The sequence below is a fragment of the Dunckerocampus dactyliophorus genome, chromosome 15 (assembly GCF_027744805.1).
Source record: "Dunckerocampus dactyliophorus isolate RoL2022-P2 chromosome 15, RoL_Ddac_1.1, whole genome shotgun sequence".
Taxonomy (NCBI): Eukaryota; Metazoa; Chordata; class Actinopteri; order Syngnathiformes; family Syngnathidae; genus Dunckerocampus; species Dunckerocampus dactyliophorus.
Window position 1 is genome coordinate 4,042,971 of NC_072833.1, and position 27,395 is coordinate 4,070,365.

At 41.3% G+C, this 27,395-nt stretch overlaps 3 protein-coding genes across 4 annotated transcripts in view; 2 read left to right on the forward strand and 1 right to left on the reverse strand.

Moving 5' to 3' along the window:
• The window catches only part of foxp2 (forkhead box P2), a 142,878-nt gene extending 124,795 nt beyond the window's left edge, over window positions 1-18,083 (reverse strand). Inside the window, exons 1-2 of one of the 2 annotated variants that reach the window (XM_054799933.1) lie at window positions 17,953-18,083; window positions 4,977-5,184 (exon numbers count right to left, since the gene is read on the reverse strand). The gene's annotated coding sequence lies outside the window, so the exon portion shown is untranslated. The remainder of the gene's footprint in view (window positions 1-4,976; window positions 5,185-17,952) is intronic. The other variant, XM_054799937.1, reaches the window with a different exon arrangement.
• A 2,316-nt stretch (window positions 18,084-20,399) lies between these two features.
• Window positions 20,400-20,984, forward strand: LOC129194676 (small integral membrane protein 30-like). The gene has a single exon (XM_054799949.1). The coding sequence runs from the start codon at window positions 20,466-20,468 to the stop codon at window positions 20,655-20,657; it is 192 nt and encodes a 63-aa protein (XP_054655924.1). The 5' UTR covers window positions 20,400-20,465; the 3' UTR covers window positions 20,658-20,984.
• Window positions 20,985-22,909: 1,925 nt separating this feature from the next.
• gpr85 (G protein-coupled receptor 85) lies at window positions 22,910-26,654 on the forward strand. Its single transcript, XM_054752877.1, has 3 exons — window positions 22,910-23,373; window positions 23,893-25,203; window positions 25,285-26,654. Exon 2 carries the CDS (start codon window positions 24,068-24,070, stop codon window positions 25,199-25,201), a length of 1,134 nt encoding a protein of 377 aa, XP_054608852.1. The 5' UTR covers window positions 22,910-23,373; window positions 23,893-24,067; the 3' UTR covers window positions 25,202-25,203; window positions 25,285-26,654.
• Window positions 26,655-27,395: the final 741 nt, after the last annotated feature.

The following is a 27,395-nucleotide window of genomic DNA, read 5'->3' on the forward strand; positions in this document are numbered from 1 at the left end:
GGCACTCCGCTGACTGATCGCAGACCTGACAAGACCGCATTGTCCACGCACTCCACCCATGCTGCACCTCAACATTCAACCTTGACCCCCGCACCTTTGTATCGCTCCATGGCTTTACGACATTCGCAGATGTCCCACGGCTCTTGCGTCAAGCAGGCGTCCTGCTGCTGCTGCTGACACTTGGCATTTGGAGGATGGTGCGTAGGTGGGCCACCGTCACCTCCCGACTAACACTAATTGCAGCCTAGTGACCCTTTCATTCATCAGGTGGCTGCAAATTGCACCCTGACACTATACAATTACGGGACACAGCACCCAATGGCACTTAAACAGGCTATACTCTATACCAGGAAGTGTCACCATGAAACCTCTCAACCTACATTATTTTTATTATTATTTTTAAATGTATTTTTTCACATTGGTGGCCATATTTAAAAACAAAACCCACAAAAATATGCTATTTCCTTGGCGTTGTTTTTTTTTTTTTTTTTTTTTTACACATCTTTTCACATATTTTCATATTTTTAATTAACTAATTTAGGTCATTTTACGTTTTTTTTGCTTACTTCGTCTTGAATGTACGCTGTGGGCGGTGGTTGTACTGGCTGCCTCACACAGCAGAGAAAGGACAGGGAGAGTCGGAACAGGAAGTCACCCAAATCCATCAACATACAGACAAATTGCAAATATACACTGAACATTCATTTTGAAAATAAATCTCAAAGAAAAGCTTTTTGTTTCACCCCAGTGCCATCTGTTGGATTTGGTGGGGCACTTCTCTAATTGCCCCCTGACTAAATTTCCTCGAGAAACCCGACAAAAGGCAGAATATCTGACACAGCCAAACTCTGAAATCGTGCCTGTTGTGCGAGCAAACAGTTGGCGACCATGCATCTTTCATGAAAAATATGTATTCTCCACCTCCATTTGCTGTGCTCGCTTCCTACCGTGCATTTTCGGAGGCAGAAGGCACAGATTTTTGGAGGTGATTCATTGTGGGAGAGTGCCGCCAAGGTAACTGTGTCATGTTTTTGGGCAACATATGCACGTGCTAGCATTTGTGAAGCCTCGGTTCACATGTTTTGAAGCGTAAACACGCCACGTGTGGAGGCAAACGGGGGCGGAGGTTCACATTATATCACATGATACTGTATACTAAATACACATCTATAATGACCCACAAGCCATAGGTTGTCCACCCCTGGTCTAGTCCAGCATGTCTTCCCCCCCAGGACAGCTGAGACAGATCCACGGCGTCTGCGTGGTACAAGGGTGACCTGAAGTCTATCGATTTTTTACAGCACCGCTTGTGTAAATCAACACAAGTCTATTTCTGTGTGTGTGTCACTGTATGACAACATGTACACACACACACGAGTTGAATAAATTCAGCGAAAACGCTCGTCTAATGAGCCTGCACTGTAGCACTGCGACACCGCTTACCAGCGCAGAGCAACATTGTGTCACAATTTCACCTTAAAACATCATTTAGATGCCTCACGAGTATGACAGCGTTTCTACCATCGCCACGGCAACCCCAGTCTCTAATATTATAACCACACAATGATTATTTCCAGTCATGATGTAATCATGTGGCTGATTTAGCTTCTAAACATGGTCCTTTTCTGTGTTTACTGCCGCTAATTTACATTTATCATAGTGGCGGAAAAGTAAATCACCCTGGCACCCTGGCGCAAAAAACAAACAATGAATGATAATGTGACAATATTATATTAATAATTTATAATATTAATAATAAAAATAATCAATCATTTTGGATACATTTTTCATTTAAAGTTTTTTTAATTGATGTATTAAAATGAAATGAAAATGTTGCAATGTTCAGGATTGTAGCACAAATCTGCATATTAAGATTACATACATAAATTAATACATAAATAATACATAAATAATTTGCTCGTATTTGTTAATTTGTATATATATAGTCATGGAAAAAAATGATTAGACCAGCCTTGTTTCTTCAGTTTATTGATCCGTTTTAATGCCTGGTACAACTGAAGGTACATTTGTTTGGATAAATATAATGATAACAAATATAGCTCATAAGAGTTTAATTTAAAAGCTGATATCTAGCATTTTCCATGTTTTTTCTTGATAATAACCAAAATCATTTAAGTTCTTACGTGAATAGCTCTAGCATTGTACTGCCAATACAGTCTTATGAGCTATATTTGTTGTAATTGTTATATTTGTCCAAACAAAAGGTGCCTTTAGTTGTATCAAGCATTAAAATGAAGAATAAACTGAAGAAATAATCATTTTTTCCATGACTGTACGTATATATGTTTGCTAATGTGTATTGTTTTTAATCATAGCAGTGGAAAAGTAAATTGCACCCCACAATTGTTGGGGGAGCCATGCATCAAAACAGAGCCAACAAAGTAATAACAATATTTCAAGAAGCATACTGTAATGTACAAATAAATGAATAAATACATTATATTCATATTCCTTGTTCTAATGATGTAAAAACCCCAAAACTTTGAGTAAAAAAAAATGTTGTTTTTCCACCTAATTAAAAAAAAAAAATACAATTACATTTGTTCAAAATTGTGGCACAAACAACATTTTTAAAATCTTTTTTTAAACATTTGTCCTTAATTTTTCATCAAGTGTCACATGACGTAATGACAAATTGGAGACTAAGAAGGTGTACAATTTGATCTCGAGGCCAATGAGCCAAATAGTGATTGATTCATTTCTATGGCATTTATTTTCCCTCTTATTGTCTTATCTAGTTGATTTTTTCTCTCTGCTTCTGCACTACATGTGATTGTTAAACATCCACCCAAGGCACCTCTTCATCACATCCAGCCACAAATACATTATATAGAAGGTGCACACAGCGCCTTGGGAGCCTCATAGGTCAGAGTAATGTTCTCTGCGGGACTCCCGATGAGAGATCACTCACGCAACTCACGTTAAATACATGTCCGCGCACACACACACGCATGCAAACAACAGCATGGGAGCTGTCAACAATGCAACTGCCTCTGGAGCTAACAAGAAGACTGCAAAGAACATGTTACCTCATCAGCGAGGTTGCACAGCATGACATAATATGCTGCCCTCCTTTTTTCTCCTTGAAAGCAGTTTTTATCAGTGGGAGTTTGTGCTTCAGTTTAGTGTAAAATTGCACTCAAAGCATTAAGATTAAGGGTTCCAGTCCAATGTATGATTGATTAATTAATTTTGATATCAGCTCCACTGCCTTGACTGCGGCTATTATCTCTCTCCTTGAAGGTTCATGAACCTCCAAAGATATAAAGTGTATATATATACATTATATGACAGAACATCACCCCTGGTAGCTATCTTTCTCTCTGCGCTAACAAGGAGAGCGTGAGTGGAGACAGGCCTGCTACGGTTCACTGCTTACAAGGCTGCTGAAATGTGAGAGGACCAGTGTCTGATGTACAGTAACTCTGCGAGTGTGTGTGTGTGTGTGTGCGCGTGATAGACAGAGCAGGCCGGCAGTAAGTCCACTGGCTTCACTTTGACTGGCAGGTGAAGGTAAACAGCACCTCAGCCTGCTGTTGTCGACTTATGGGAATAAGTACTTCCCTATACACATGCCGGATGTCTCTATACACATTTTCCTCTGCTTCATTAGGCAGATTAGGACCATTTAAAAGGACAACAAATGCTGTAAGATGAGAATGTATTGAAAGTCAGAGTGTAAACAGTGTCCTCAGGAGAATTTGGAACAAGTGGTGTGAAAAAGTTGACATGCAAATATGCATTCTTCTCCTCTTGGCCCGAAACGCTTGGATTCTGCAGCCTGCTTCCCCGACCGCACCTGGCTCGACCGAGGGGTCGAGAGTCGGCTCCAGCACCCGCCACCACTCAGACCCCTACGGGTAGGTCTTTAGCTCCCCGAAAACAAAAAATCTTGCCATTAGTCCAGTTTCCATACCCTATTCTTACATTTAAAAAAAACACACACTTTTTGGCTCCTTTTTTCAAGCAAAAGCTACAAATGGTAAGCTCCCGTGAAGTTCTTGTACCACACAAGAGTACACTTTAAACATATAGTAGGCCTAAACAAAAATAAGCAAATAAATACCTTACGACATTACAATTGTATAAATTAAAATATATTTAACTAACAGGCTTCGATATACGAGCGTCAACTCTAGCTAGGTGACGTCACACAGGTCACTTCCCAGGCCCCGCTTCTTAAAGGGGCACACAACAAGTCCCAGATACTGTGTTACACTTTGTATCATGTCTTTGAAATGCCTTATATTTGTATATTTTCATTTATTTTGCCATTTTTATGCTTGAAAATGCTTAATTTAGGCCACGAATACTCAATACTGCTTAAATATGCATATTTTTGTTGACTAATAATCGACTACATCCAACCACAAAACAGCAACCATTTATTAATACATTTTTGAAAAAGCGTGATAGAGTGAGGGTGTGATGTTTGAGGGTGCGATGTAGCGAGGGACAACTGTACGGTTAATTCTTACAAGAACAGGCTAAATATCAGCATTACTGTATAAGAAAAGTAGTTATTGGCTGTCCTAGAAGTAGCCAGATGACGTCATTGGCCAATTTGCATATTATTTGCATATGGCGTTGTAACAGATGCTGTAGGAAAAAAGCATCACCTCGTAGGAGAGACAAACAAGTGAGTAAATCTCTGCCGACCTCTCAGCAGCACCCCCTGTTGCTCAGTGAGAACGCAAACTGCACAGCAACACGTGCTTTCACCTTTAAGTCCCCAAAATACCAGAAAACTCTCCAACGACGCCAGAAAAAGTCACTAGATTTGTCGCTCGTCGCTTTTGAGAAAATATGGCAACATATATGTCCAAGTCTGGAATGGTGCCGGATTTAGCGACAAAGTCGCCAGGCTGGCAACACTGACCCTAGTCCAAACCATAATAAAAAGACCTTTGAAAGAACAAACCCTAATCAGTCGGCGTCGGCGGGTGCTTGTATACCTTGTTTGCAAGCAGAGCAGGCAGCGAGGGGGCGGAGAGGGAAAGGCGCCTACAGATGGACTGCTGTGTTGCCATGGCGACTTTCTTTGCATCGAAACCATAGAGGAGAGATGCTGGGATTTTGTTGTGTCCTCTTCCCCTCCTTTTCTCTCCTTTCTCCCACCGCTTCTTCATGTTTTTCTTCTCAGCTTTGTTGCTGTCTTCCTGTCTGCCGAGCACACACACACACACACACACACACACACACACAAAAACACTCAACTCAGAGTTGTTTTGAGTGGAGAGACAGAAATAAATCACCGATTCAGGCAGAATGCTGATGAAGGAAGTGGAAGGTGGTGATGATTATCTGACGCAGAGGTTAAATCTCAACGCCTGGCATCACACAATCAACAAAGACCTCAGGTTGCCTTTCATTTGCAGAGTAGATAATGATGAGCTTGTCAGGTCCCCTGTGATGTGTCACCAGATCAAATGTGCCACTGACACACACAGCAGATAAATGGCATCCATTGAGGATCAGCACTATGTGTGTGAACAGCGCCCATACACCAATCACACGTCGCTATCAACACTAGAACGCCTGGCTAAGTAGGATCCTTCGCCATGGTAACAGCACTTTTACCTATGCCTATTTCCATGGCAACGCTGTCGAACATTGCACTGTCAATACCTGTAAGGAGTGGCAGGTAAAATGTTATTATTACACCTTTAGAGGTGCGACGGCTCGTCACTGGGGGTAGTAACCTTAAGACACTTGTGGTGTTTGTTACTGTAGGTCTACATTATAGTAAGGACTGTATGTCCTGTGTTGACCTGTATCACGGTCTACTTTTTTAAGCACTTGGAACCCATAAAAGGGACCTGTGGGGTTTGTTGTAGGAGAAATACTGTATGGTATCCACTCTTTGCATTTCAAGGCTTCACTACTTCACTATTGCTTATTTCGTGGTTGAATATGGCCTGTTACTGGTTAAAAAAATGCATATTTGAGAAATTTTTTTTGGTCTAAATTAAGCATTTTCAAGCATAAAAATGGCTAAATGAACTAAAATAAAAATATCAAGCATTCAAAAAACGCATTCAAAGACGTGATGATATGTAGTATTCTACACCGGTCACTAGGTGTCAGTAATGTTACTGTAATGGTTGGTGAAGCACACGAGCGTCAGACTTGATCTCACAAGAGGCACAATAATCCCCAACATGGGCCCTGGCCAAGCTAAAAATCAACTCTCAACCCCTGACGTCACTTCCTGTCCACCCGCACTCAGCTCCCCTAACACCGGAACACATTTACAGCAACACACCCAAACACGAGTCTTATTTAGGTCTGAAATAGCTTACTTTCTCTTATTAGGTCTACAGCAGTGGGTAATACGAGCGTAAAGGTGACTATAGGAGTGTTATTTAAAGTCTAGAAGGCTCTAATAATGTTAAAACATTTATTTAGAAGGTCGTAAATAGGATTTTTATGCTCCAACCACAAAAATATGTGATTCATAAATAAGGAATCCTACTTTGAAATTAACTTATCGCGGTGGGATAAGACAAATTAACCCCGATGAATGAGTGTTATGTATGTCCCATACTGACCTGAATATAAGACAATTTTGTCCCTAAAAAAAAAAGTCTAAATTTACATGCAAACCAACCGGTGACGCCAAACGCCAAACGACTACTCTCCAAGCAAGTCAGAGCTTTTCTTCCTGTCATTCACACACACACAGCAGTGACCAGGAGAGATGCAACGGGGATCGTTAGAACACTTGGAATCCATAAATGAGACCTTTGGGGTTTGTTATAGTAGACAGACTGTATTATGTACGTGCCATATTAACCTGAATATAAGACGATATTGAAAAAACTATTTGTCCAGGACTGTATTAGAGGTCTCGAGATGTATTCAGCGAAAACCACGAAAACAACTTTTCTAGATGTGAGTCAAATGTCTTCTTGTCACTCACACACACCTGTGACCCAAAGAGACGCAAGAGTGGTCGTCTTATATTTGGGTCAATACAGTGTTTCATATTAGGATTATTTTTAGGTTCAATGTTTTAGGGCTTTTTCTAAAAGTTCTTCTGCTGGCAAGATGTAACACAAATAAACAAGAACAAATAAATTTGAGTCTAACTAGTTAGCTCGGTAGCTTGCTCTATGCTATGAGCGGCGGCCGTCTCTTATGTACCTGCAGTGATCCTGAAGCCTACGCATTAGTGTTGTGCAATGTGGTGTAAACAAAGAATAATAGGCGTATTAAGGTAGCTACAGGGGTGTTATTTCATGTCTACAGGGCTGCAATAATGGTAAAAAAGCATATCTAGAAAGTCATAAACAGGTTTTCGATGCTCTAACTCCGAAAATATTCCATTTATTGTATTGAGTCCCACTTTGCGGAAATCCACTGATGATACTGGAACCAATTAACCACGATACACAATGGACAACTATATACTGGAAATATATACATGGAATATGTATGAAATGAAAAGATTTATGCTGAACCTCATACACCACAAGCCAATTACCTGCGAGTATGATGAGATGGCAAGCGGCTGTCGCACAAATGGTGGTACTTGCAAAGCAAAACCATTTATGAGGTGGTACTTGGTGTAAAGTAATGTAAAGTGTGAGAAGCACTGCTCTAACAGAGCTGTAGTTTGTATGGGTTAGGGATGCACCGATGCAAGGGTGTTAGCCATTGAATCTAGCTGGGTAACTGCATGTTTCATGTATTGTATGAAAAAGGGCTGCTTCTGGAGAGCCAAGCTCTAGTCTTGACATATTATTTGCATATACACAGTCATTGTGTGTGTGTGTGTGCACCATCACCATCATACTGAGCGGCTTCACATCAGTGCTTGGTAAACACGGGGGTTAATAAGACGGCAGACAAACTATTAATATGACTTCCCAAATCGGTCCCTCCCTCCTCCTTTCTCTTTGGCCTCATTTTGGGAAACTAGGGAGGGGATGTGAGAGTAGGGGGTGGAGGGGGGATGGGGATTCCATTTGAGCAGCCTCTGCTTGTGCGAGGGAAAGAACATGAGAGGTGTCTTCCGTGCACCAGATGATGAAATCCTTAGCAGGAATACGGCGAGCCAATGACATCCATGCAGCATCCGACGCATGCAGGGTTTCCACGGCTACCCCAAACCTTCCTCCCTGGCTTGCTTTGCTTCCTCTTTCAACTCCATTGCATATAAATGATCATGTGTGTTCCAGCCTTTTTTTTTGTAGCACAGTGGAAACTATTTAGCTGAAAAGGTCCTTAAAATGTCATTCCAGTGAGTTACGCCACAGTAGCACACTGTTGGACTGCTGCCACCCCCCCACCGTCATGCCAAGGCTGCAGATTCAAGGAGATTTGATGCTCGCCGTTTTGTAGAAGTGCATGTAAACCTACAGGATTTTGGAGTGCCAGTAAGTGGCTAATACACATTTAATACTTTTAGCCCTACACCATCTGTCTCTGTCCTTGGTGCTGAATTCAGGATACAAAACACGCTCTTGTGTTCCAACAGGCCAAGCAAATGAAGATTTTATGAACGTGACGGGCCCGAGGCGACGCTCGCTGCATGTGATGGTGTGTGGAAAAGTTCCATTCATTAGGGGTACCTGCATGCGTGACACACAGCAGCTTGTGAGCCATCGTACGGTGCATGTCGTCATGGGTGCATAACATCTGTTGTTTGCGTGCAGCATTCCACTAGCAACTAGCACTAGCAACCACTACCAGATTAACTCCAGCTGAAGAGTTTGAGACCACAATTGGGCTCAAACGTGCACAGTGGAACCTTGGCTAGCGTCATTAATTTGTACCAGAAAGTCTGACTCCAACTGAAACATGCTCTAACCGCATCCATTTTTCCCATAAAAAAATAGTGTAAATCCAATTAATCCGTTCCAGAAAGCCAAAAATGTTAAAACAACATGTTTTTTATTGTCTTACATGTAGAAAATATCCAAAATGCATATAAATACATATAAATGATGAATAAAAGGGATAAATGAACACTTAAGGTTAGTTTTACCTTCATCGAAGACATGATTCTTGATGGGACTGAAAACAGGTGGTGGTGGTGGTTTGTCTCGCTGCCACATCGCGTCTTCAATGAAGGTAAAAGTAACGCTAACCAGCGAACGCAGGCAAACTGAGATGCAAAATTGTGGCGTAAATGTTCGACGTTAACCAAAAAACATGCTAAAACGTCCGCTGACCGAGGTTCATGAAAAAAAATGATTAGACCACCCTTGTTTCTTCAGTTTCTTGTTCATTTTCATGCCTGATACAACTAAAGGTACCTCTGCTTGGACAAATACTGTATGGTTTCTTTATTTTTGGACAGAATGCTACTAAATTCTGGCAAGAACAGGCTTCAACATGATCTGCATTACAAACTGACATACTGTATGTTTGGGTTAGAGTGTTTTTTCATGAATGAATGCTTCCACGTCCGAAGAAAATATATGACTTAAATCACTCATGCTATTTCTTACCAAACTTTTTACAGCTGATGGTTTTTTATTATTTTACCCAAAGCAATTTCTACCTTGATGTTAGCAGGCTGCCGCGAGAAGTGGCATGCTCAGATCATTAATCAGGCTCGGCGGCGCAGCGGGTAACGGGCGAGCCACGGGAGAGTGCTAATGCATGCAAATGTATACTCGTTTTGGGGGCAGGTTGAGCCAAGGACAGAACCTAAGCGGCAACACACCGAGAGTGAGAGCACGGTCCAATACACCTGAGCGGGAGTGTGCTCTACATCCACAGAAAAAGGTACATCAGGCCAGCATTTTCTTCACATATGAGGACTGTCGACGTAGCTTCTTAAGCTGATTTGCTGCCAAATGAGCTTCTTATTGGGAGCCTCATTACGACTGGGATTGTACCTCAGTGGCGATAACCCCACATGACTTTTTGAGATGAACCTCCCCGGCAAAAGGAGCTTAGAAGCCGGTGGGAAATCATGGCTCTACCTCGGTTAAGTGTCTGCAGTCTTATTTATACTCAATATTTGGGTGTAAAATTCCAATAAACCATTGGTATACTTACTGCTTTTATGGAATCGGCTAATGAAGGGGATACAAGTGCGCTATCGTAAAGACCGCAGGACTAAAAATGATATATTAAATATGAGCGTTGGTTGATATTGTCGTCATAGATCAGCATCCACTGTGTTTTACTGTAATAAACCGCTTGAATTTTCATGAGGGGAAAACTGTTGCTGTAAGACCGGCGCTCGCAGAGTAAAGCTCAAACACAGAGGAACCCGGAAGTCGACATCAACTTACATGGTCGACCGCCGCTTTTCTCAACATATTTGACACCCAAAGGGGTCGTTTCTGTGGAAATTGTCAACGGAAAAAGTCGATTTAATGGATCAACGGGCAATGCATGCAATATAACACACTGCCTAGCCAAATTAAAGGTCGCACATTCTAATATTTTGTTGGGTTGCCTTTAGCTTTGATTACAGCACGCATTCCCCGTGGCGTCGTTTCCACAACCTTCTGCAATGTCACAAGATTTATTTCTGTCCAGAGTTGCACTGATTTTTTTTAGATTGTGCATGATAGGACCGCTGCGCAACATCTTCTCCAGGACATCCCAAAGATTGTCATTGGGGTTCACAGGTCTCGTCAACAGCAGCACTATTTGCTGTACAGTAAATACATCTTTCCTTTTAACCTGTAAACCCAACCAATGAAAGGGTGCCAATACTTAGTGTACGGCTTGGTTGGAGGATGGCTCCTCTATCAAAGGTTATAGATGAGTTCAAAAGGTCATACTGGTGCAGGAACGTGTGGACAGTCAATAATTATCATGTGGACAAATGGGAAACACAAAGCCGAACCTCCTCCACCATCATGTATGGCCAGTACGGCAGAAAAAATGCCTCATGAATCAACATTTGCTTCCCCCAGACGGAGAGGAATGAAAGGTTTGAGTGAATGAAAAGGCCATTTAGGGAAACCCCCCAGGGAGAATCTGAGGCTTTTCAAGGTTGAGTCCTCCTACATTATGTCCTATATGTGTGTTTGAGTGTGTGTGTGTGTTTGAGTGTGTGTGTATGGTCCTCTGGGTCTCAGTAACACGCTGGGAATAAAAAAAAAAAAAAAAAAGTTAAAAAAAAGCAAACCGTAGTTGTGTGCGCTGACAAGGCCCGAGCGCCGGCGGCCGTCACAAGTCTCCCAGGTCAGATGGGGAGGGGGGTCAGCAGCTGTTGGCGAAGAATGTTCTCTGCATTGCCTGGCATGCGAGTCAAACATGTGATAATACGACGCTATTATTATTATTATTATTATTATTATTATCATCATTACTGTGCAAAAAAGGATGCTTCTTGCAAAACAAAATGCCACCGTGACTTTACATAAACACCCTAAGGTCGTATGCATTCACGCTGCGTGAAGCCGCTTTCCCTCTAGAACTCACTGAACCTCGACCGGGTTTAATAACTTTTTCCCGTTCTAGTCAATTTTCTCTGAGGCTTTTCCCAATTACAAATCTCCAAAGTGCGATGGGGTATCAATTGAGCTTGAAGCAATTTTCCGACGAGTAATAGCAATCATTTCAATGTGGCCGTAAAAGGAAAAAAAACAAAAACATATTCAATGGCAGAGACTCTGCGGCGCCTGTATTTTGACAAATAAGTCGAGAGGTTAATGACTTGTTTTCATTATGCATTCCACACACAGTCAAAACACAGACACTCGTTTGCATTATTTCAGCAAAAAGCTGCCCTAGGGCCCTATGAAAACGGTTTTCATTTTTCCCAAATTCCGTTTTATTTTTTCCTAAATTCCGTTAACAATTTTTTAAATTCTGTTTTTTACTTTTTGCACTTATTTATCACCGTTGATTGTGTTTTTTCATGCCTCTGACAGTTAAATAAATGCAAAAATCCTTGCATTTATTGATGCAATACATCATTGGACAATTTTGTCCAGTATTTCAGAAACGGACGTAGCTTCGCTAACTTTTCAAACTTTTCGTTGCTACAAAATCCTCAACAAACGATCGTATCTGTTCTTGTGGTGAAAGACGACGTAGTTGCAGATGAAACTGTAATAGCTTTGTCAACTCATTCAATACCAAAGACGTATTTATACGTTTTTTTTTCAACCCGAACGCTCGTTCCCAAAGACGTATTCATACATGTTTTACGTTTTTTTTGCGCAAGAGGCAAAAAGAGGTGATGACGCAACTGCACAATAAAAGAGGTGACTTTTCAAGCAGTTTCAAGCCATACAAACGGCCACAAGGTGGCAGAAGTGCATTTGATAAGAGCTCGGCATGGATGCTCCGCATGTATTAACACACTCGACGGCAAGGAGGAAGCAAGGAGTGTAGCGCGCAGAAGGTTACGCATTGTAGGGAAATTTTAACGCATGCACACACCCATCTTAGTTTCGAATGTGAAAATTGTAAATATTTCATGGTGCTATATTTGTAAAACAAAAATCGTTATTTTGAAGTAAAACTACTTTTTTTGTGTGTTGTTTATGTTGTGGTGCAGTTGTTTAGATGTTTGAGCTGTCACGAAAGCAAAACATTTGTATCAAAGTGAAAGTTATGCTTGAAATGTCACAAAAAGCTGTTTTTCTCCCTTTTCTTGTTGGGAACTGATATTTTCCTGAAACTTACCTATGCTCTACTGCTGATTACTAAAGAACGGAAAAAAGGTAGAAATACACTTGAGATCACTCGAAAGCGTCTAAAATGGATGGTACTGAAGGGGTTGAATTTAGAAAAATGGCTGGGATTGAATGAGTTAATGTGAGTTATTTTTAATGACAGCCTAATTTTATTACCACTATTAGAGAGGATGTGCGCCGCTCTTATTTTGAAGGCCACAACGGTGGTGTTTGTTGAAAATGTGTTTTGACAATGTTGAATTGTGCAAGAGTAAACACGTGATGTACTTCAGTGTAACTTTGTCAAACAAATAAACCATCCCTACTTACTGGACATCATTTCATCCCATAGTCGATCGCCGGAGAGCAGCAGCAGGAGGAAATTAATTATAAAGAGAAAGCATGGAAAAAATCTTGCTGTTGTTGTTGGGATTACGTTAAACCCAAACTCATCTTAAGCAACCTGATGCTGCTCCTTGGGTCATAATGTCTACACATGCCCGAGCACGCACATGAGCTTAACACACAGCACAGCCAGACGACTGCACAAGCCTCGTCGGAACCGATGCGAGGCGGAGAATTATGTAATCTTATGAAAAGCACGACCGTGACCCTCAGCCAATGGCTCTTTTTTTCCAGGAAAAGGCGCTATTCTTTGTCGACTGCCACTGCTTGTTCGGAGGAAGATAGACGACTATTATGTGCTTCAGCAATTTGAGGAATGGGGATCTTTCCCTTGCCACGATCCACAAAACAAATAAGAATGCCAATTTTCACTAGAATGTTTCATTGTTGTCTGAATGTGAAAAAGCACAAACTTTAAGTTCTCCTTCAAGTTTTCAGCATATTTGTGAGGGATGTCCGATATTATCAGTCGAGATTGGCACAAAAATGAGATAGTTTCATATTGGTATAAGTTATTCTGCCGATAATAATATTGGCGCGCAAGTGATGACGTCATGCTCCACACAGCAACAAGCTTGCTAACTCAGTACAGTCGTCCCTTGTTTGTTACGATGAATTGGTTCCACACCCGACCGCAATAAATGAATTTCCGTGAAATAGGACTCATTGTTCATAAACTCAATATTTTCAGAGTTAAAGCATAGAATATTTGTTTATGACTTTCTAAATAGGGGTTTTAACATTATTAGACCCTGCAGAGATGAAAAAACACCCCAATAGTCACTTTTACTCTCCTATTATTCTTTGTTTACATCACATTGCACAGGCTACGGGATCACTGCAGGGACATACTGTAACAGATGGCTGCGCCAGCATAGCAAGCTAACGAGCTAACCAATTAGCCTCTCCAATTTACTTATTCTAAACTTAAGAAAGTGTTTCACACGGAGTGTGGTAGAAGGACAAAGAAGCCAAAAACGTACCACTTCCACACTGAATGAGAGGAGACATTTTTTTTTTCCAGTCAGTCAGTCTCAGCCATTGCATGTCAGGTCCATGCAGTGTGAAAGGTGATGTCATCTAACGTCATGTCTCATCACATTACTGATCCCTAGTGACCACAATACTACATATGACTTGTCTTTCAATATTTTTGGACTAATAGTAGCCCATAGTCAACCACAAAACAGCCATCATTCATGAATTGATTACTTTTTAAAAAAACGCAATATATTGAGGGAGGGACTCCTGTATGTCTGCAGTCTGGAATTATTTCCAAATTTCGCCTTTGGATTTAGGGTTGCAACTAACGATTATTTTCTTAGTCAATTCATCTGAAGTGTGTAGTTTTGGTTAATCGGGTAATCGGTTAGCCCTAGACGAGGGGCATCAAACTCGTTTTCACCGCGGGCCACATCACAGTTACGGTTGCCCTCGGAGGTTCGCAGCTTCGCTTGTTTAGGTTGTCTTAGAAGACGTTTTGGCCTCTCATCCAAGCAGGCTTCATCATTTCATGCTCAATGAACAGGTAGGACAGCTCTACTCTGAGGGGATGGTGCAAGACCCAAGCATTTACCCTCTCAGGTTGAAGCAGAGTTTGACATCTGAGCCCTAGACGGACCAAATCGATACGAACCAAACACAAACAGTTAGTGGGTTTGTCCGCAACATATCAAAGTCAGAGCTGATGTGTGCGAATGTCTTGTTTTGCCTAAAACACCAAGATCATAGGCCTGCTTTCGTGAATGACTAAGAAGTAATTTTACAATACTAAAAGACAAAATATTAAGAGAAAAAAGTTGTAATGTAATGATAAAAGTCATAATTTTATGAGAATAACGTCATAATACTATACAGTATGATGAGAAAAAATATCATTGTTTTAGGAGCATAAAGTTGAAATATTAAAAAGAAAAGACTTTTTTTTTTTAAGTCATAATATTAAAACTTAAAATCATTTTTAGAAAATTCGTTTGCGGAAAAAGTCATAAGGCTACAAGAATAAAGTCAAAATATATGTGGGAATAAAGTCAAAATTACAAGAAGAAAATTTACAAAATGAAAGTTGAAAAATTTGGAATGTTGGAAAATTTTAAAAAAGCAAAAAAAGCAGCAGAAATGCAGAAAAACACCTGTAATTTTACGAGACTAAAGTCAAAATATTATGAGGAAAAATAATGTCACTGTAGTTGCTTAGAGTTGAAATATGAAAGAAAAAATACATAAAAGTCATAACATGAGAAACAAAACAAAATAAAGTTGGGGAAAAAAGGTTCCAGTATTATGTGAATAAATTCAATATATAATGGGAATAAGGTCATTATATTACAACAACGATTATTTAAGAAGAAAAATTAATTTTTTAAAAAAGATTTATTTTAAAAAAACAAGAAAGTGGCGCTTGGTAGAAAAAGTATGTACACCCCTGTTGTAATCTAATATCACACCTCCGGAAGAATCACTGGGAGAAACACGCAGCTCGCACACCTGCAGCAAAATAATAAGTGACGGGAGCAGTGATGAATGAGCCTACTTTACAATTTCACCGACTGTATTAGTCCAGAGTTTCATGTTATGCACTTTACTTTGTCCTTACAAGGAATGTTTTCGTGCCACAGAGAAATATGCAACTTTCCAAATCGTATTGTTGCCAGCATTACTTAATTGGATTCTTTTTTGTGACTTTACTAAGACTAACCTGCCTTACTTGTTGGTAGTAGGAGAAGATGTTACTTTAGTTGACTGTTGGTCAGGAGTTTTTTCATGACTTTTGAGACAAAATGTTTTAAAATAAATGTAGCACTTTTTCTGTGACTTGTAATGAATATTGCAATATTTGTCTTATTTTTCGCAAACAGTGTTTATTTGTGTCGTGCATCCAGTGGCGTCACCATAAAAGAAGCATAATGTGTTTATTCCGTGACATTAGTTTGAGGGAGGAGATGTCGCCTGTATCGGTACTGGTGATGAAGTGCTGGATAATATCGGGATATCGCTAAGAAAGCCAATATCGGGCATCTCTACTATTTGTGCATACTACGAGAAAGACTGAGGACTTGGCTCTCGTCCCCGTACTTTCTCTAAGTCAGACTGATTGGCTTGGATGGCGTCCCAAAACGGCGGCTCATTGGTATGTGCGAGCGGTCAACCGGCGGGACAACAAGCGGCGGCTTGGCTTCCAACGTGACGTTTTTACACACATCCTGGAACAATGTAGGAAAATTGCAAGGATGAGGTAACTCTTATCTGTTTCCACTGGTGTGGCCTCTGCTGAGAATGCCTTGACCCGACTGTAGGAGGGAAAGGACGGACGTAAGCTGAAAAATATCTGCAAGGCCTGACACGGCAGGCCCCCTGCTTCAATCTGTAATTACCAACAGTGCAATCAGCGGCCTCGTTAATTTCCCCTGACTGGCAGCAGCTGACGGCTCAATAGCAGAGAATGCACTGGTACAACTTCATAAGTAAATGGAACGGACATCTCGGAGCCGTCCTCAGCCCGCAGAGGCTGCAAAAGTGCACATTATATGGACACTTGCACTTAGGTGGACTGTCTGGCATCATCCTCTTATTAATGACGTGTTTTTCATTTGGTTCCTTTAGGAATATCGGGAAATTAAGAAAAGAACCGGGGTGGGTAAACTCTTGAAAAGGAAAAAAAATCTCATAGATAGATGGATACTTTATTTACCTCCAAGAGAAATTCACGTTTTGAGCAGCTCTCCAAACATCAGAATAAAGTCATAATAAACAATCGAGGCAAGACAGGCAAGATAAGAAAAGAAAAATAGGAAAGCAGAATAAGAACAAATACATAAATAAATAATACGGAACAATTTACTTCCAATTTGTCGTACAATAATACATAATAATAAATAATAATAATAATAATAATACATGATAATAATTATTCATGATAAGCTAATAAGTCCATTCATGGGTGTGTTTTCATTGGTCCCGCATGGCGTGGGGGAGGAACAGCATTCTGCCACTGAAACTTATATGAGGTGTTGACGTGGCATCTTATTGAGGCACGGTGTGTACGAGAGTTTAAGGATTAACAGCAGGGGTGGGTGGGACTTTTGGGATTGTGGGCCATGATTTTTTTTTTTAAAGAAAAAGGATCCTTTTAGTTTCGTTATTTTTGGATGAAATGTTTGAATTTTTAATGACTTTTTATCAACTTTACTATGAATTTCTCACAGGACTATTTTCAACCAGTACATAAATATCAAACTATTCAACTTGGATATAAATCTTATGAAGTTTCTTTTTACAAGAGTACACTTTCACAAAAGATTGCTTACTTTTGAAAAGTAGTATACAGTACGTACTTGCTGCCTCAATTTTATGGAAGCTATTTTTAATGACACCCTTATTTTGTTGCCCAAAGTGCTCTTATTTTGAAGGCCAGAAGTGTGTTGTGTGCGTTGACTGTTGCTAATAGAGACGGACTGTGCACATGAATAAACTTGCCCAGCCGTAGCCGTAGCTATTTACTGTATACCAAACTTCCACAACATCAGCAGGCATCCTAATACCTTCGGTTACGTTGGCATGAGACAGACGTCATTTATTGTTTGACTTCCGTGATTCTGACTGCTTAGAGGAAGTCCGACGCGGCGCATCAAAGACGAGGCACTCTTGTGATCTCTACACCATGAATCCGGTGGCGTTTAATCATGTTGGTTGTGCGCCTTCCTTTCTTTTTGGATGAAATGTCTGAACTTCTCTATGAATTTTTTAATGACGTGAACTTTTGATCAACTTGACTATGAATGTCTCACAGGGCTACTTTCAACCAGTATCTAAAAATATCAAACCATTCAACTTGAATGTAAATGTTATGAAGTTTCTTTCTACAGGAGTACACTTTCACAAAAGATGTTTACTTTTGAAAAGCCCATGAAAAAACATTTCCACATACCATAAATTCCGGTGTATACTACTTTTGGCACTGCAATGACGTCAGCCTCCCTCTGGGCTCTGGGCTCCTATGGTGGACAGCGGCAAAATTGCAGTGCCATCCATGTTGCTTGTCCTCCTATGAACTGCTGTTCTGGAAGTAATACATTATGGATAGATGTTAAAATAGCTACTGTTTGTTATTTTAAACTTGTATTGGTACATGTAATGTATATTTTCTAGGTACCTTTTGAGTGTTAAGTTGCCGTGTGATGAGTTTAATCCTGTTTATAAGATGACAGCGTGAGTCAGACTGTTATATTGAGTAATGACCTGCAAATTCCAATGGGTTGGCAAGCTCGTTTCATAGCTCATGATTGGCTCCTGTCAAATAAAGAGCTGCCTGGTCCTCACGGACTCGTGTGCGCCACAATATGCCATTTTATGAAGTGCACACATGCGGTTTATACAACAGCACGGCTTATATGTGAACAAATCTGTTTTTTCCTCTCAAATTTAGTGGGTGCGGCTTATGCACTGGAATTTACAGTATGCTGTTGTTTATGCATTAGTGAGTGTGTGATGCAGCAGGCACTTCAACTTGCACTAACCTGGGTGCAGAATATCAAACAACTTGTACTGGTATACTTTGTCCGCTGCCTCAGTGTTGGTGTAAGCTATGTTTTATGACACCCTTATTTTGTTGTATGTCCACAGGATGTAGCCCACAGCACTCTTATTTTGAAGGCCGGAAGTGTGCTGTGTGGGTTGAGAAGGTGTCCTGACTGTTGATGAACGAGACTAGCTGTGCACATGAATAAACCTACCTCCTGCAGTCGTAGCTCCCGTCCTTTATTTACACTGAATTTCCACATCAGCGGACCTCCTGAAACCCCCGGTTACATTGGCATGCGACAGACGTCATTTATTGTTGATTCTGACAGCTTAGAGGAAGTCCGACATAGCGCAGAGGTGGAGCACTCCTACACCATGAATCCGTATATTACAGTATATACCATTATATATCATTTCGTTTTTATTTATTTATTTATTATGTATTTATTTGCTTTACTGTGCAATAGCTCCCTCATCTTTTTTTATATCTTATAACACAATTGACTGCTCCTTGACTGCAGTAGCACGCTAATGGAGAAGCACTTAACAAGCAAGCAACACTGCTATGTTGCCAAGAGTGCGGCAACCTCACTCACATCAATATCTGTGAAAAATTCAATCGCTTTCTGTTTTTTGCAGCTGTGATTTGTGCATGTGTGCATTTTCATAGCAATGTGCACTGCAGATGATAAAGCAACCACATGATTGTGTTCATCATAGCAAGGCACAGAGGTGACATTTACACTATGAAATGAAATGTGATGAGCTATCAATCTCCCTTGCATATATTGTACGCACACACACACACACACACACACACACACATATAAATGCATAGTGACTCAATGTGATGTACTTTGCTGTCAGGTAGATTTGATGCAGGGCACACATCAGAGTGCATTCGAAGAAAACTTGATCACCTTTAGTAAACGCCCGTTTAGATCAATTCCGCGGGCATCCCATTTATTTTTGAAAAAAAAAAAGGGATGCAAATGAAATGGAGCCTCCAAAAAAGGGGCTGAGCAATCATATTTTCAATGTGTTGCAAGGCCAGGTAGACAACAGATGCACATGTATTGCTCTCTGCAGGGTTACAGTCCCTCCAGATGCCCTCATTAAATTTGGGGAGGTTTAACGACAACATAGTTGCTCTTGAAGTGAAAACACCCAGATGGACGGTTACTACTGTGCACAACGTAATAACAACTTCAAGCACTGATGAGTCACTGTGTCTAATTATCTTCATATTTTCTACCAAACAATGCAGAATTAATTAGCGTTCAACAAATCAACACCACACCAAGATGTGTGCTTGTCATACCAACATGAATTACTCTGCGTCATTACTTTATTTTTTGCACCTTTGCAATGAATTTCACTTCATTCCACATCCCTGAATGAGTATGAGTCAGTGTGGTCCATCTCCCCATTCTATCTTTTCAGGTCATGTTGTGTATTTCAATACAACAGACACAGGAAAGTCCATTTGACACGTCCCTTTTGCTGTGCGCAACAGGAGCACTGCAAAAGCAGCAATCGCTTGAAAGGGTCTGGTTTCCGTGGTTTGCGAGAAATCAATTTCACAGCATAATTAATCACCGGGGATATTATTTGTGTCAACATTGTGAATAGTAAAGCAGGGATTTAGAAATAAATATATATAGATTTATATTTATCAAATAGTACGCTAATATAAAGTCATATTAAGATTTAAACTCCACCAACAGTTATTATCCCAATACAATTTCAAACAATACACATTTTTAAAAGGTAACAGTCAAAGAAGGCGTGTCTCACAGAGAGGCTGCATTGCTATTATTGGTTGATCACTACCGGAAGTTCCGCGCTTCTGTCAGATGACTGTGACGCAACACCCCAGCTTCCCGGAAATAAGCGACAGAACGGCAGAGGATCCCAAACATGAACCCCAAACGCGAATTTCCCCGCGTTGCACCGGCACTTGCCTGTCTGACGTTCCTCCAGACAGTCACCCTCGCGGAGGCGTACGATGCGGGCGACGCGGTGGCCCTGCTGCTGGGAACTGTCGTTGTCATGGTGGGTTTCTGCGCCTGCCTGGGCTGGTACGCACGGAAGCGGAACAGACTGTTGTGAGAAAGGATCGTCTGCTTCTGCTGCTTTGCGGTCTTGTTATCATCCAACATATAACTGTATATAAATCAATCTCCTACTATGGACATCTTGGAGCAAAGTTGGGACCAACACGTACGGAAATTACCTCCGGAAGCACGTGATGGAGAAGAACCGGAAGTAAATCAAGATGCAGTCCGGTTTTAAAGCACCAAATGCTGCTGTTGCCTCTACAGAAAGACTTTTGGAAATATTCTCCTTAAGATTCTTGCTTTTTTGTTTATTTTTCATTGCTCAACGTGTGTGTTTAGAACACAATTGCTAAAAAAAATAAAAGCACATAAGCCATGACGTTTTCAGTTTTTTTTCTTTTAATAGCGTTCTGCTCACCTTGATGTGACGTGTTTATTTGTATTGGCTCAACTTCAGCACCTTTTATTTAGGACAGAACTGTATAATGGCAGAAAATAGCTGGAATTGACGAAAACAGGAAGTGGGGAAGAGCTATAACGTTACACACGTCAGTTGCCAAGCTTGAAAATGAGAAGAAAATGTCAAGAACTTGACAAAAATGAATGAGTAGTGTATACAGAAAGATTAACACCCTATGTTTTGTCTGGAAATCCTTGAAAACGAAAGCTAAGTACTACACATTAGCTTGTTGTTGCATTTTTCTGGATGGACTGGATTACTAGCTCACTGACTGAAGACCATTGTGTCCTACGGTAAGGTGTGCTGTTGTATGATTGTTATTAATTCATATTTCATAGCGCAGGTACAAGAAAAAGCACGTTGTCACACACTCTGTTGGCACTGGGCCTCTCCATACAAACATATATGACTCCAGTCCCATGAATTTGTGATGCTGCCCAGCCAGGAAGGGTGAACAACAGTGAGCAAAGTGCTTGTCAATTATGCATCTACAGTACATGGGAAGCATTTTTACCTCGAGTGAACTTGCCAGCCTGATTTAACCCGTCACGGTGCAACATGAGAGCTTCCAGCAGCCAACACTGCTCCTTTTCACATTCCAAATACTTAGCTGTTAGTAATAATAGTCATGCAGACACTACAAGTCAAGTCAGTTGTATTCATATAGAACATTGAACTGCTCATACATACTAGAACACCACACGAGCAAGCGTGTATCGACAGGGGCAAGGAAAAAACACAATTTACAACATTTGACCCAACCGATCAAGACAGTAGGCCGGCCCACGGAGCCTGGGTTGTTCTCGAGAGAGCGTTTTTCCTCGCCTCCATCTCCAAGAGGTTGCTCATGTGGAGTTCAGTTGGTTTTCACTGCTAAAGATAAGTAGATAAATGTACAGATACTGTGTGATTGCAGATGTTACCTGCTTATAAAAGTTGCTAATACTAGAGTGAAATTAAATACAATTGAAAATCTGTGGGGTGGCCTGAAGGTGGGGCTCTGCACAAAAGATGCCCTCGCAAGCTGGCATGAAGGTCTGGAGCGCTTCTGCAAGAAATCAAGTACCAGTTGTAGTGCTTTTTTTTAAATATTTTTTTTTACTCCCTAATATTAATTTATTTTTAACTGGATTGTACAGGTTATAATTCCCATTATTTAAAAATCAATCTTCATTTTGAAATTATTTATTTGTAATATTTTGGGGGTATTTTTATTGAATTTGGTCATGTTTCTGTGGTTTGTATGAAATTAATTTCTGAGCATAATTAATCGCCAAGGACGTATTAAAATGGAAAATTGGCGCCTTTGCAGACTGACAGATTTGGAGCGCTTCAGCAAGAAAGCTATAGGTGTTGTACATTTTTATTTGTTTAATATGTGTAGACTTCCTAATATATGAATATTTGTTGTTGTATTATACAGGTTATAATTTACTTTTTTCATGTCACATGATTTTTTAAAAAATATTTTTTAAATTAATTAACAGGCTTGTGTTACTGCACTTTCTTACATGAAAAAGGTGACTGTATGTGAATTTAATTAAATTCTTATGAAGTGAGTGACATTTCTGGGATAGGCTCCAGCTTACCTGACCCATAATGATAACGGGTGGAATTGAAAATGGACGGTGTGACATTTCTTCACCTTGAAATCGTTTTTTCAATTAAAAAAAAACAAAAAAAATAGGTAATTTGCATTGAAAAGTGAGCTATTATATGATGCATTGTGTTGGATTGTTTGCATAATGTAGTGTAAAACTGCATATTTAAGCAGTGGGTCATTAGCAGAAGAGGTGCAGTGGATTCTGCTGGGCAGCAGAGGCCCAGTAGAGCGGATGAGAGAGACGAGAGTACCGCTGCTTTCTGCTGGTGCTGCAACAAGAGACAGGACGCGTCTTGGATCACAAATAGGGATGCAGGGCGCATGCGCACTGCTCTCCGTTTACTGTATGATATTCTCCGTGGTGGAAAAAAGGGGGGCAGGAGGCAACAATCGGGGGTTTTTTGAAAGCAGCAACCAAAAAAAAAGCACGACGAAATCATCTCCGGGGGGTGTTGAAAACGGACCTTTATCAACAGGTAGAATTTGGATTCATCTCCTGTGATTACCGCTTTTATTTTTATTTTTATTTTATTTTTTTTATGGAGACTGTGGACATGATTCTGGTCTCGACGACGTGAGGATCGGCGCCGCTGTTGTGTTTTATCTAAGCAAGTAAGACGCTGAGATTGCTCCATCATCGAATCCTGCTGCCTTTTCCATCATTTGACACCGGCTGGAGGACGAATTTTTTTGTCATAAAAACCCGTAAGTACACACTGTTGTCATGTTAATTCTGACAAGTAAGGGTGCTTGTGTGTTTTTGTTGACGCCAATCATCATTTTGGGGCTGTAATAATTCAAATGAAGTGGACAATGTGCAATAATACGTCTTCATTTAGGCAACTCGAGCTGACTCAAAGCTTATAGGTGCTTTATTATGCGCGATAGGGCGACTTTATTTGCTTGTGCGGGCTGCAGGGTGTGATCGAGAGCACCTTATTTTTTTGGTGGGGGGGGGGGGGCTGTATTTCTCCCACAGTGCTCGCGCTTGCGTTAAAAAAAACGTAGCTTTTTAAACGCCCCCCCCCCTCCACTGCGCCTAGTGCAAATGAAACAGTGTAGCTGCCATTGTTGCCTGTGTGTTTTGATGTGAAGGGGGTGACTAATTGAATGTCAGACAGTTAAATATGACGTTCTAGAATGTGACAGTGCTGTTGGAGACAATGCAGTGGCTGAGTGGTGATAGGCGGATGATTTTTTTCCCTTCGTTTTGCTTCCTTTTAGGTGTGATGAGACAAAGGAACAAAGGATGCCTTAGAGGAGAGGTTGCCTATAAGCCCGGAAACCTCCTCAAAGCACACCGCAGCCAAATGGATCTAACGCCTCCCCTCGCCGCCGCCGCTGCCGCCACCTCCTCCAGATCATGATACTAGGCTGAAGCTATCCCCCGCTTATCTTTATGATCCCTCCTCCATCTATGGCGAACTATAGCCATGCAGGGGACCACACCATCTTGCAGAATGTCTCTCCTCTCGCCACGTTCCTCAAACTGACCTCCCTGGGTTTCATCATCGGCGTCGGCGTGGTCGGGAACCTCCTGATCTCCATCCTGCTGGTCAAAGACAAGAGCCTGCACCGAGCACCTTACTACTTCCTGCTAGACCTGTGCGCCTCCGACATCCTGCGCTCGGCCATCTGCTTCCCCTTCGTCTTCACCTCGGTCAAGAATGGCTCGGCGTGGAGTTACAGCACGTTGACCTGCAAGGTGATTGCCTTCCTGGGCGTGCTCTCCTGTTTCCACACGGCGTTCATGCTCTTCTGCGTGAGCGTCACACGCTACCTGGCCATCGCCCACCACCGCTTCTACACCAAGAGGCTCACCTTCTGGACCTGCCTGGCCGTCATCTGCATGGTGTGGACGCTGTCGGTGGCCATGGCATTCCCGCCAGTTCTCGACGTGGGCACGTACTTGTTCATCAAGGAGGAGGACCAGTGCACCTTCCAGCACCGCTCCTTCCGGGCCAATGACTCACTGGGCTTCATGCTGCTCCTGGCACTCATCCTGCTGGCCACACAGCTGGTTTACCTCAAGCTCATCTTCTTTGTCCACGATCGCCGAAAAATGAAGCCGGTCCAGTTTGTGCCCGCCGTCAGCCAGAACTGGACCTTCCACGGGCCCGGGGCGAGCGGGCAGGCGGCCGCCAACTGGCTGGCCGGATTCGGTCGAGGCCCGACTCCGCCTACTTTGCTGGGCATCAGGCAGAACAGCAACGCAGCGGGCCGCAGGCGTCTCCTGGTGTTGGATGAGTTCAAAACGGAGAAGAGGATTAGTAGGATGTTCTACATCATGACCTTTTTCTTCCTGGCTCTCTGGGGGCCTTATCTGGTGGCCTGCTACTGGCGGGTGTTCGCCAGGGGCCCCGTGGTCCCGGCGGGCTACCTGACGGCCGCCGTGTGGATGAGCTTTGCCCAGGCTGGGGTCAACCCGTTCATCTGCATCTTCTCCAACAGGGAGCTGCGGCGCTGCTTCAGCACTACGCTCCTCTACTGCCGGAAATCCAGGTTACCACGGGAACCCTACTGCGTTATATGAAGGTTTTTACCCCACCACCCGTCCCCCTCCCCACCTCAATTGGGGCTCTTGTACAGCTCTCTTTCTCTCTCTTTCTCTGCTAGCTTTTCTCCTCGTCCCTCCTTTCCGGTGCCAATCACTGGTGGTCCCAAATAAAGGAGGAGTGCAACAGGGCTCTGTGGATCGTCCCCTGTTGTTTAGCACGGAAGGTCATGCCCGTGCAGAGAAGCAAAAAGTCGAAAAAGTCAACAAAAAAATAGGGAAAAAAAGACAAAAAGAAAACAAAATCTTTGGATTTTTTTCAAGATCATTCTGTGAGGTGTGAAATACTTCAAAAAAAAAGAGAGCGAGAAATAATACCCCTCAAGGAATCACTGGTTTTACATTTTTAAGAGTTGCACTACTAAAAAAAAAAAAAGATGTACGTTTTTTTTTGTTGTTGTTGTTGCAAGGGACAACGTTTATTCCCTCCTAAACAATGAATGCTTTAATTTGCAACAGACTACACACAAAAATCGCTGTAAGTAAGGCAAAAGGTGTCGGGACGACACAAGCACCACAGGAGGATGAAGTGGTTTTAACGTAAGTGGTAACCTTTTTTTATTTATAGACGGACGGGCTTAAAAAACAGTTTTTGATGTGAAGTTTCAACTAGCATTGCTTTCATGTAGTTTTACCCATACGTCCCTATAATAGTGTCTGGCATTGTTATTTTTCTTTTACAATGGGGGGGCGGGGGGAGGGGGGAATGCTCATTTTTCTTAAAAAAAAAAGTTTTGGGAACAAATATGTGCTTAAAAAAAGACTGAAGATAAATGTGTCATATCCATGTACCCTCAACACATCATGTTATTGATGCCACCCCGGGTGTTCTTGCCTTAATGGTTATGATTTAATGCACTCCTATGAAGTCATTCCTTGGATGCAAAGGGATGTATTATTATTTTAATCACATAAGGTGCATGTGTGTTTCCAAAAAGCTGGTCCATCCACTTTCTATTATTATTTTTTACTGTGCAAAGCTCCGCCCACCGCAGGCAGTGAGTGTGTGTGTGTGTGTGTGTGTGCGCATCAAACACTTCAAGACCTTCAAGAGCCTTAGTATGATATCTTGCACAATTTGTAAAAAAAAAAAAAAAAAAAAGTCAAAAGACAAAAAAAGGGGGGACATTTAAGGCACACTCTTGTTTCTACTTTCCCTACATTTGCTCTCGCTACTGATTGTTTTTAAATTACTTTCTCGCAATCTCTCGTGGCCATTTTTTTTTTTTTGGTTTTGTTTTGGAATAATTACTCTGTGTTCCTTTTTGTAAATTATAGATGGTGTGTAAGTATGTGAGTCTTTCATTACTATTTGGAGTCCCGAATGTGAGTACAGTTTCAGTTTAGGATTGCATTTTTCGCTGAAAGTTAACTGTGTAAATCTGTTGCTTTTTTTTTTTTTTTTCCAAAAATAAAAAAAGAAAGTTTCTCATTTTGCTACATGGTTTATTTGATATCTTGCTAAAATGTGTTTCGGTATTACAGTCGTCCCTCGTTTATAGCGGTTAATTGGTTCCAGACCCGACCACGTTACATGAATTTCCACGATATACAGTAGGATTCGATGTTAATCAATGGAAGATTCTCGTAGAAAACCTGTTTTATGACTTTCTAAATACGGTTTTTAACATTAGAGCCCTGTAGGCATGAAATACCACGCCTATAGTCACCTTTACACTCCTATTATTCTTTGTTTACAAAACATTGCTCAACTCTTATGCTGCAGGTACTCGAGACGGCCGCTAGCAAGCAAGCTCGCCAGCTAACCAGTTAGCCTCAAATGTATTTCTTCTAAACTCAAGAAGCCAAAAACTTACCACTTTCGGACGGAATAGGAGGATGAGCTTTTTTCACTCTATCATGTCGGACATGCCATGGCTGACTTCATGACTTCATGCAGTGTTAAGGTAATGTAATGTAAGGCAATGTCTCCATGTTTTGTGTCATTACTGCCGCCTAGAGACCACAATACTACATATCACTTGTATTTCAATATGTAGTCAACCGTAGTCTACCACGAAACAGTGGTCATTAATTAATTAATTTCTGAAAGACCGCGCTTTAGCGAGGAAGCGATAATTGAACCGCTATATTGCAAGGGACGACTGTATTTAGCCTTTTTTTTCAATGAAGTTTTGCAGAAAAGGACGTAGAAAAACCAAAAAAACCCACG

Bases quoted from the DNA above. Each gene is read 5' to 3' on its own strand.
- LOC129194676 (XM_054799949.1), top strand. From the start codon at position 20,466: ATGAACCCCAAACGCGAATTTCCCCGCGTTGCACCGGCACTTGCCTGT.
- gpr85 (XM_054752877.1), top strand. From the start codon at position 24,068: ATGATCCCTCCTCCATCTATGGCGAACTATAGCCATGCAGGGGACCAC.